The 11519-nt window shown below is 39.7% G+C and overlaps 2 protein-coding genes across 2 annotated transcripts; both read right to left on the minus strand.

Moving 5' to 3' along the window:
- Positions 1 to 439: 439 nt before the first annotated feature.
- Positions 440 to 2467, minus strand: LOC125512950 (ferredoxin--NADP reductase, leaf isozyme 2, chloroplastic). The gene is made up of 6 exons (XM_048678005.2): positions 1827 to 2467; positions 1580 to 1671; positions 1414 to 1491; positions 1177 to 1239; positions 850 to 1084; positions 440 to 764 (listed from the first exon to the last, which is right to left on the minus strand). The coding sequence occupies exons 1-6, from the start codon at positions 2377 to 2379 to the stop codon at positions 697 to 699; spliced, it is 1089 nt and encodes a 362-aa protein (XP_048533962.1). The 5' UTR covers positions 2380 to 2467; the 3' UTR covers positions 440 to 696.
- A 1724-nt stretch (positions 2468 to 4191) lies between these two features.
- Positions 4192 to 5388, minus strand: LOC125513551 (uncharacterized). Its single transcript, XM_048678677.2, has one exon. The coding sequence runs from the start codon at positions 5256 to 5258 to the stop codon at positions 4440 to 4442; it is 819 nt and encodes a 272-aa protein (XP_048534634.2). The 5' UTR covers positions 5259 to 5388; the 3' UTR covers positions 4192 to 4439.
- Positions 5389 to 11519: the final 6131 nt, after the last annotated feature.

Here is an 11519-nt window from a genome sequence, read left to right on the forward strand (position 1 = left end):
TTAGATCGCGAGTTCGAGAAAGCGATTCTCTCAATAGTGGCCGTGAGTCCTACGTTTACCACTTCACCGCTCCTAGACATCTTGTTAGAAGGCCAGATATTATAGTATTTAACATATCTTGCCTTTAAGGTTAAAAAGTAGCCTTGCGGTTTTATTTGTCGGAGAGAGTAATGGGTGGCTCTGGGCTTGTAGTGGGCCTCACTAGATGCAATTGCACTATGAGCCCCACTCACGGCCCACAAATCAATCTACAACTCTATGGTACAATTAACTTCTTTTTAGCAAATTCACTAACTTACAATTATTTCTCAAGTCCTAAACATTATATTTCACAAAAAATCAATTCTTTTCAAATAATCCACTAAAACAATTATTTTCCAACATCAAGCATTAAAAAACTGTAATAATACAATGCATAAAAACAGCTGCAAATAGTGTATAAAGACGAGAAGACGATCGAGTAAGCTCGGGACCAATGTGTGTCAATATCTACATTGATCGATCCATCAGAGGAGCCAACAATTGGTTTAACATTTGATGCTCGCCGTGCCACTCAGTCGTCGCTAAATACAAGGCGTATATATGGCCGAAGCTTGAGCTTTGCACAACCAAACTGGAGTAAAAAGGAAAACTAGGTGGGACAAACATTAGCATATGCATGCAAGTCCTTCCATGGTAATGGCACGATGAAGATGATCAGTATACTTCGACGTTCCACTGCTCGGCCTTCTTCAGCTGCTTCTTGTAGTCAATCCAGTCAATCCCTGCCAACAACAACGAACCAACATTTCATCATCTCATCATTAGCAAGGTTCCCAAGAGCAAGATGAATGGACTGTTGGTGCATACCGTCCTTGGCTGCGAGGTCGACCATGATGTCGTCGATGCCCTTCTCCATGCCCTTGAGCCCGCACATGTAGACGTAGGTGTTGTCCTTCTTGAGCATCTCCCAGAGCTCCTCCTTGTACTCGGCCATCCGCGTCTGGATGTACATCTTCTCCCCCGCCGCGTTCGTCTGCTCACGGCTCACCGCGAAGTCCAGCCGGAAGTTCTCCCCGCCGATCTCCACCATCTTCTCAAACTCCTGAAAACATGCACAGTTTCCATGTATGTCAGGCAGATGGATCACTGTCTGAACTTTCCAACAGTACTAGCTAGGCAGGTTGAATTTGGTACCTCCTTGTAGAGCAGAGTGTCACTTGTGGGAACCCCCAAGAAGAGCCATGCCAAGCCATTGAACTGCACCAATGTTTGCATATCGACAGTTTAACTCTGATGTTGTGTTGTGTCTCGTTGGTAATTAAACACTGGCTGATTTCAGTGCGATAGATATAGTGCAAGCATTCTTGGAATTGGATTACTGTTCTGTACTTGTGTGGTGGTTGATCCATCTAAAATACTAAAATTACTAACCTTGTAGTCCTCGTGCTCCTCGAAGAACATCTTCCAGAGGAAGGAGCGGAACGGCGCAATACCCGTACCCGTCGCGAGCTGCGATTATTGATAAATATGTCAGCAAGGTGTTCATGAGCCTATCCATCCCATTCATTTTGAGCAAGAATTAGTGATTGTGCAGTACCATGATGATGGTTGCGTTGGGGTCCTTGGGCATGAGCATCTCCTTGCCCACCGGCCCAGTGATCTTCACTTCTGAACCCGGCTTCAGGTCACCTGCACATCAAAAATCAGCAGAAAACATGCATCTCGGTGTCATAATCAATCGGTTTCATTTCAATCTCCGGCCAATCTTCAGCGATTGATTGATGAACGGATCAATCGATGAAACAGGCAAGGAAAGGATACGAAAAGAGATGCATAGTACTGACAGAGGAAGTTGGAGCAGACGCCCTTGACGACCTCCCCGGCGTCGTTGGTGTAGACGAGGCGCTTGACGCAGAGCGACACGGTCTTGGAGTCGCCGAAGTCCCCAATCGCGCTGCTGGCGATGGAGTAGAGCCGGAGCTTGTGCGGCTTCCCGTTCTTGTCCTCGCCGTCGGCGATCACGCCGATGGACTGCCCCTCCCGGTACGGCACCTCCCCCTCGGTGCTGAACACCATGTGCCAGGTCTCCCCGGGCGCGTTGTCGCCGGTGAGCCGGGTGTTGAGGAGGCACCGTCCCACGTAGGGCTCCTTGGGGCGGTACTTGTTGGTCACCACCCCCTCGTCCTGCTTCTTGGAGATCTTCACCGGCTTGGCCGGCGCCGCGGGGGCCGGCTCCGCGGTCGGCTCGGTCGTCGACACCTGCGCGCGCACGCCATTGCGGACATTGCGCGGCCGGCTGGGGTAGGCCAGGAAGTGGCTGGACGGGGACGAGCCGGCGGCGGCCTTGGTCGTGGCCGGGGAGTAGGACGGCAGCGCGGCTGTCAGCTGGGCGGCCATGGTGAGGGAGTGTGTGGGTGGAGTGCGGACGTGCGGTGTGGGAGTGGATTGGGTGGTGGTATTTGGGATGAGAGGAGGCGACGGAGTGAGTGGAAGGGAGACGAGGTGAGAAGCAAGTGGTGGTGACCGAGCGACTGGAGGGAAAAGCTGCCCATGTCCTATGATACTATTCAAAGTGACTTCAATTCAGATAACTAAATTCATTTCTTTATTGGATACAAATTTCAGAAATTCGAATAACTCCGGCGAATCGCTGGCTGCCATGTGTATAGCCTTTAAAAGTATACTAGAAAGTACTGTCTCTATTGTAAAAAAAATATTCATATAAAAATAGTAAATGATATTTTTAAAGTATTTTTAACAGAATGAAAAATAATTTGAGGATTCTAAAATGGCAATATAAATAGCTCAAGGTTTCAAAAATAGCTATATATTTTTTATGGCTTTTGTAGGTTCAATTTCCGTTTAAAACGGTCATATTTAAAAACTGAAATAAATAAATTCAGTGTCATTCTAGATACAAATATTTCCAAAAATGTGTACATATTTCAAATGAATTTAAGATGCGTCAAAGAGTTTTGATCCTATTCAACAAACATTTCAAATTATCCCACACATATTTTAAACTTTGACTTACTTTTATGACATTTCAGGAAACACTGATTCCAAAATTTCGTTCTTATTAAAAAACATCAGTATTTTCAAATAATTTCAACGACACTCCAGACGCATAGATTTAACTGTTTCATACACATTTTAGTCATTTTTAATAATATTCCACACACATTTCACAACATCTTCAATTATTCCATACCATTCAAAAACTATTTGAAACCATTTAGAAAATTTAATTATTTCACTTTTCGCAGTTTCAAGTATTTTGGAATTGTTTTGGAAAACATATTTTCTGAAAAAAAATTGAAATCCACTCCATTGTGTTACCTTTGGTATTTTTATAGTTATTTCAAACAAAATATGTGGTACGTGCATTGTAACAAGCTGCTTTTTTTTAATTGAGCAGCAAAGCTCCCAATTTGGTTTCACAAAATGAACCTGATAATTTCATGAATTTTTTAACTCTGTAATCAACCAAATTATTTTCTTTGTGAGGTACAAATATCAGAAGCTCCTTCATCATTTCACAAAAAAGATAATTAAAACGTACAGAAAAACCATGAAAGCACCCGCTATATGGCGGACTCCCTCTGGCCAATCTCTCGCCGCCATGCGTATAGTTTTTATGGTATCCTGGATAGTACTAGTATCTCTTTTGTAAACAATATGTATTCATATACCAAAAATAGTAGGAGAAAATAGTGTTTTCAAGTATTTTAAAAAACAAAGAAATGATATAAAGATTCAAGAGTCAATATAAAAATCTCAAGGTTTCAAAATTTTCTTAATTTTTTTGTGTTGGTTCATTTTTGTAAAAACAAAAACAGTGATAATTCAAAAAGAAATTGAAAACAATCACTTCACCATCATTTTAAACACACATTTCAACAAATAATACATATTTTAAATAAAATTAAAATATGGCACATAATTTATTCAACGAACATTTCAAATTATCCCATACATATTTCAAAATTTTGGAAATATTTATGGCATTTCACAAACACTCCAATCGCATTCTAGTAGGGCAGATTTCAATTGTTTCAAACAGATTCCTGTCAAATTAAAAAATATTCCACACACATTTCACAACAACTTTAATTAGTTATTCCATACCATTCAGGAATATTCAGTTTTCCAGTTAATCATCTATTTGTAAACTATTACACACCATATCATGAATTTCAGTACATACCATTCGAAAAACTATCTAAAGCATTTTAGAAAATTCAAGCTGGATATATACATCAAGCATCATTGCTAAACCACCACACATATTGCCACATGTATATACTTTTAAGATAATAAATCCCCTGATGATAGGTGGGAACTTGTGTTGGGACATATCACATATGTATGCCTGTTATCACTTTGTTCCATTTTGTGGCTTTGATCCGTTAGATGAAGATGAAGCTGCACGTCCAAACAGTGAAGGCTTCACGCACTCAAACACGCCAGGCGAGACACTCGTATCTTGTGCCGCCGTTGCCGTTGCCGTTCTTGGACGACGGAGGAGGCTTCTTGCCGCCGGTGCAGAGGAAGACGTCCGTGAGGACAGTCTTGGACCGCAGCGAGGCCTTGAGGATCTCCAGGCCTTCCTTGTACCCGAGCTCCACGGTCTTCTCCTGGAGCGCGGCGAGGCCCCCGACGGCGGCGAGCGCGCCGAGCCGCGCGATGCTGGAGATGGCCGACATGGGCGTCACGGCCAGGTCGTCAGTCACCGTGTACGTCACGGCCCCCTGCACGAACCCTTTCACGGCGCTCTGCTCCTGCTGCTGCTGGGCGGACGCCGTCGCCGGCGGCGGCACGTACTGGGACTCGGTCGCCATCTCGTTCCCGCAGGACGGGCACCGGGCGCCCCTCGCGTCGGACACGTACCCGCGGCAGCCTTGGTAGTTGAAGTGGTTGATGGCGCCGCAGGTGAAGAAGCTCCTCGGGGCCGGGGCCGGCGGCGCCGGCAGGCGGAGGAGCGGGCTCGCGTGCGCGGCGGGGCAGAGGAGGGCGTCCTTGGCGAAGCCGGGCCGGAGGTAGCTGCCCTCGAGCCGCTCCACGCTGGCGTAGAGGTTGCCGACGCTGCCCGCCATGGACTCCTTCCCCAGCAGCCTCACCGCCGTGCCGGCCGGGAGGGTGAGGAGCGAGAAGAGGAAGTCGACGGCGTCCTTGCCGGCCTCCGCGAACACCACGCGCGGCCGCGGCGGCCTCGAGTCCACCAGGAGCTTCATGGTGATCGGCGCGGCGCTCGGGCATCCGGTGGTGTCCGCCATCTTGGACGACCTCGACAACTTGTCTGGCCAGATTGACTTCTTGGAGGGAATGGAATGGTCTGAAATCTGAATCTATATCACGCACGCAGCATCAGTGGGCTTGCCACTACATTTTGCCGCCGAACAATGTCTGTCGGGTAACAAGGGAATCGTATCCTCTGCTTTCCCTTGTCTGTGAGAACCCATGGTCAGTTCATATTCTCCGGCATATTATAGTGCGTTTCTTAGTGCATCATGATTTTCTTTGTACAAAAATACAAGTGTTCAGTAAATTTAGAGATATTACAACTACTAGCACATATGCCCATCCACTGAAATATTCATCAGCACGGACCAACAACATCCAAATTGTACCCGGCCACGACAGAGAGGTGCACAATGGGGTCTAGCAGAAACTCATATCAGTAGTACGTTAACAAGCGTGCTACACATACAATACTTTCGTACGGTTTTTTTACGGCGGTTATGGTCTTAAAGAGCCTAATTTACAATTTTGCATACCTATGCATTATTTGCAAGTTGAAGCAATGTTTGGAATCTGCACTAAGTCGTGAGAAAAATCTCAATAAAAGGATTCTACTAAATGTGTTTTAGTGCATCTCTGCATAAGCTTGAAGACTAATAAAAGAATTGCCTACGTCTGACCGAAACGACTCTAGTTCGCAACTCGACTCTCTTATTTTTGTTGCACATAACGGTCGCACACGAAGCAACAACGCATATATGGGTGCCCCTCCCACATCGCTCGGTATAAATTCCTTTTTTATTATTGCATTGCATGCATGCCACAGCCTTGGTGTTAATACCAATTACTTTGTGTTATCCTCTCATTCTTACTTTTTGAGTCTCCCGTTCTTTTTTTGTCCCTACTTATCACGCCCTTTATTCTTTGTTTTCTTTATTACTCCTACATGCCCATTGAAATCAATCATTCATACTCCTTCTGATCCATATAGGCCCTCGTAACATATTTCATATACTATATAAAGATTACGAAAAAATATTGTGTGTTAGCATTTCCCAAAATACACCATAGCAATTAATTATGTTAATTAAATTTATGCCTTGAACAGAATTAAATAGGGGTTAATAGGAACAAATAATAGTATGATTGAAAACTACACATTTTTGTGATCAAACTACATATACAAATTATTTTAATCTGAGTAATGGTTGCAAAGTTATATCATAATCATGTTTCACATATTCTCTGTAAATACTTAAAACCAGGGCCTAACGAGCTAAAACAGAGCGAACTAAGCCTACTAAGGCTGAATGCGGTATACTAACTGACGCTCACGCGCGTGACATAGTGGCTGTCGCAGTTGGGCCGAATCCCAACAAAGAAAGATAACTTAATGTTGGATTGTCGGTTACTTAAAAAATATAAAGGTTTCTTTTTTCGAATATCCAATTCCGAGCTCGGGGTCATCTGCACCCGCTCAAGAAACAATTCATAAAAAATTCAAAAAAATCCAACTTTTTTGTGATAATTTGGTGCTTGAGGTGCGCTCCAAATTTCAGAGCATTTGGGCATTTGAATAGCTCTCAGCAAAAAGGACAAATTGGGTCAGAACAGTATGTGAACAGTACACTGTTTAACACACCCTAAATTTATCTTTTTGCCGAGAGCTACTCAGATGTTCAAATGATTTGAAATTTGGAGCGAACATCACGCACCAAATTATCTACCATGCCAAAAAAAATTGGAATTGTTTAAATTTTTTAGTATTTGTTTTCATTTTTTTATTGAGCGCAGGTGCAGATGATCCTGGTAGCCAAAACGCCTCACTCTTTTTCGAATATCCAATTCCGTAAAACATATGACAACGCATTGCTAGAATTGCTCCGTAATTTATTGGTATTTATTTTTATTTATTTATTTATTAGTAGGTATAGAAATAGATATACACTTTTCCTCACTCTTCGACCCCCTCACGCCATCAGCATTTTCAGCCGACAGATTTGCCGTTCTCAATGTTCCCGGCTTCCTGCCCATTGGATCTACGTTATACACCGCCTGGCCTTTCGTTTCTGGCCATAGAGCGGTACACAGGCCCTAGAACTGGATTGGATTCGCTATCTTTTATACTACATCTATGGCCCTTCGAAAATTTATTCCCAGATATGGCCCCTTCAAAAGGACATCTATCCTTTTGAAGTATTTGTGTACACGTAAACTTCAGACGGTTTGTAGTCTTCAAATCCACGCTTGCAACCCATGCGAGATGGATAAATCAAAGGCGACAACACACACTACAAGCCGTCTGTAGTCTTTCACTTACCTTGCCTAACAAATGGTACTCAGCTAACTGTAGACGCTACAAACCGTTTGTAGTCTTTCACAACTGTTACCCAAGTTACCTGATTGTACATAAAAATGTTTCAATGTGTATTTAATAAATGTTCACTTGTATTAAAAAATAGTCCCTGTTTGTTAGAAATATTGGTCATCATGTTCAACAAAAATGCTCAACATGTATTAAGAAAATGTTCAACGTGTATTAAGAAAATGTTCACCATGTTTAAGAATTTGTTCACCATGTATTTAGAAAAATTAAAAATACAAAAAAGGTAAAATGACAAAAGAAATAGAAAACAGAAAGGAAAAGGAAATTAAAATAGAAAAAATAGAATAAATATCTAAACAAAAACACAACAGAAAACACATTGCGGCAAACATAGTGAATGACAAAGGCCCGAATTAGGCCGGCCTGTACCACTTCACACATGGGTCTCATTGCGACCATTTAACGCTTGTGGGTGTCAAATAGGATTAGCCACTAGGAACAATACCTCCTCTTCGGTGCATGTAGCTTTGGTAAAGGAAACAAGCACCCAAGTGCGCCCCAGAGTGAGCCGACCCAAGAAAGGACGGGAGCAGTTGCTCGACACCCGCCGGTATTCACTTCGCTGGAAATGGTTGACCGGTCCACCATTAACCAAATCACTTTTTGATTAAAAGAATATAATTTACAAAATTCAGGAATTCAGAAAAGTTTATGAAAAAAATCAATGATAATTGTTGTAATACAAACCGAACTTTTTCTAAATACATGGTGAACATTTTACAAATATAAAACTGATTATTACAAATGGAAATAAATCAAATAGATAGTTTTTGAAAACACAGACTTCAAAACCCAATAGAAAACAAAAACGCTCAAGTGAGATGGCCATAGTGCGTCGGCCCATTTGCGCCTTTCATCGCACGTGTGTTCCACTATTTGACGGAGTGCTCCTGCTCCGCGAGATCTATATATCGCTTTATTTTGAATTTATTTTGATATTTTTTCTTTGTTTCTTGTTGCGTTTTCGCTTGTTTTTTTGTTTTTATTTTTACATCGTTGTCTTTTTTTCTCTTTTTTTCACTGGCTTATTCTATTCTATCATTTTATAGGTTTTCTTCTGTTATCTTTGTTTCTTTCACGGTTTTCATTGGCCATTTTATTTACTTTCTTTATTCTTTGGTTTTATTTGGTTGTTTCCTTCTCATTTTCATCGGTTTCATGTTTTCTCTCGGTATGCACTATTTTTCAATAAACATATTTGGTATATATGTAATATATTATTTTTATACCTGATTAACATTTTTCAAATGCAAGATCAAAATATTTTGAATACCTGGTCGACATTGTTTATCTACACATTAAATATATTTAAAATGCTTGATTAATATAATTCAAATACAAGATCAAAAGTTTTTGAATACATGGTCATTATTGTTTATTTAGACATTTATATTTTTCCAAATTCTTGATTAACATTTTTCAAATACAAGAATACATGGACAACATGTTTTAATTGGACATTTTAAAATTTTCAAATGCTTGATTAATATTTCTCAAATACAAGATTAATTTGCATTGCATACATGGTCAACATTTTTTCTATACACTGGTAACATTTTTGAAATCCTTGATCAATTTGTTTCAAAATACTTTTTTATCATTTTTGATACAATACAAGATTATTATTTTCTGCATACACATTTTTTCTACACACATTTACAAATTTTCAAATGCTTGATAAGATTTCTGAAATATATGATTAACAAAAAAAATCAAATGCGTGATTAACATTTTTTAAATACACGATCAACTGTTTTCACACATATTGTATATTCTCTGTATACGTTTCTCATAAACATGGTCAATATTTCAATACATATTTTACATTTTTTAAATGCATGATTAATATTTTTAACAGATTATGTAAAGTATATATTTGTAAGATATATATTTAGAATTTTCGAAAGTGTAAACAAAAAACTAAAAAGCGAATAGTGGAAAAAAATGAGGCATTGGAACTGGGCCGACCCATTCGCATCATTTTATTGTTTTTTGTAATATATATCAAGAATTTTGTTTTTCTATTTTTTCAAAAATGTTCTCAAATTCTAAAAAAGTTCATAAAATATAAAAAGCTGGCGAAAATGTAAAAAAATCGTAATTTTGAAAATATTTCGGCGATATTTGAAGAGGTTCACAAACTTCCGAAAGGAAACTTTTGAGTATGCCAAAAAGTTCATGCATTTGAAAGTAAGTAAGTGATAAAAAATAATAATAGAAGAAACAAAAAAGGAAGAACCGGACAAAAACCAAGTGAAATTAGAAGACAAAAAAGTCATAATAACTGGTAGGGAACCATCTGGAATCTTCCCAAAACCAAAGGGGCGTCTGAAAAACCAAATGTGAAAACTCTTATATGGGCTGCCCTAGTTCGCCGACAGAAGGGATAAATGGTGTGCGCCAGTTAGCTGTAACAAAGTAACAGGTGCCTGAAGAGGCATATAAGGTTTGGGCATTTTGACGTCAACATGCGTCAAATAGGATGTGTCGGGAATTCAGGAAATTAAGCATATATGTAGAATCATTAAAAAAATGCAAAATCACTTTCTCGGGCACTGACAAGCGGCACACTGCATCTGCTCCACTTGTCACAACCTAATTCATTTGCATTTTTCCCTGTATTCGTTTATTCGAAACCGTTAAAAAAACTAAAAAACCGGCAATCGACAAAAGAATAAGAAAAACTAGATACCAAGAAAAGGAAACAAAAAACCAAAAAAAGAATCTGGTAAAAAAACAAAATCCAAAAAAACCGGCAATCGAAAAAAGAATAAGAAAAAAAGGAAGAAAAATCATGCCCACAAGCATGGTTGCAGTTTTTTCCCTTTCCAAGAAGCACCATGCTTCTCGTGAAAGCAAATCTATGTTTTCACGTGAAGCAAAACTGTACTTCTCATGGAAGCACGTATTTTTTCCTTTTCGAGAAGTACAGTGCTTCTCACAGAAGCAAATTTGTGCTTTCAAAGATGCAAATTGTGCTTCTTGCGGAAGCACAAATTTGTTTTTCCTTTCCTAGAAGCACAGATCACGGAAGAAAATCTATGCTTCGATGAGAACCAAATTTGTGCTTCTGGTGAGCGTTTTTTTGGAAGCATAGTTGTGCTTCTTGGAAAAACAAATATGTGCTTCAGGTATTTGGTTATTCCCTTTTTGGAAAGCACAACCTTGCTGCAAAACTTAGGAAAAAGCAGGCAGAAAACGAAAAAAAAACTTCTAATAACCAAATACCTGAATAAAAAAAACTGAAATCTCGAGGGAGGGCCTACCACATGACCTATGGCGACGACTGAGCACACCACTTGGATCGCTCGCATGCCAAGAAAGTGACCCCGCAAGGAGTAACCCTTGGATTGTGGCTCCCAAATTGGGACAATACGTAGTATATATAAATGGGTCATCCACACGTGTACCGATGGGCCAAGATGCCCATTTCGAAAGAATATTCTTACAAATAAACTTCAACATTTCTTAAAGTAGGTACATCTTTTTTAAATTACATGAAACATTCTTAAAACTCATAAACACATTTTAAACTTTATGAACAACTTAAAAATGTGTGAACACAATTTGAACTTACATGAATGTCTTAAAAATATGTGAATATTTTTAAATGCATATGCATTTTAAAAAGTGCATGAACACCATAAGAAAATAAATGATTTTTAAACATGTGATACTTAGAAAGAAATACTTCAACAACTCTTTACTTTCACGAGCACTTTTCGAAATGCATGATATTTTTTTGAAATATTTTGAATTTTCTAAATAAAATAAAGACATATAAAAATATGTGGATACATATTATAATTACCTAAACATTTGTTGAAAATAAAACCAAAACAAAAGTAAGAGAAAATGTTTTTTTACAAACCCACGTAGATGTGTGCTCTCCACTATCAGATAGGTGCTG

The sequence above is a fragment of the Triticum urartu genome, chromosome 6A (assembly GCF_056163025.1).
Source record: "Triticum urartu cultivar PI428250 chromosome 6A, HENAU_Tu73, whole genome shotgun sequence".
Classification (NCBI taxonomy): Eukaryota; Viridiplantae; Streptophyta; class Magnoliopsida; order Poales; family Poaceae; genus Triticum; species Triticum urartu.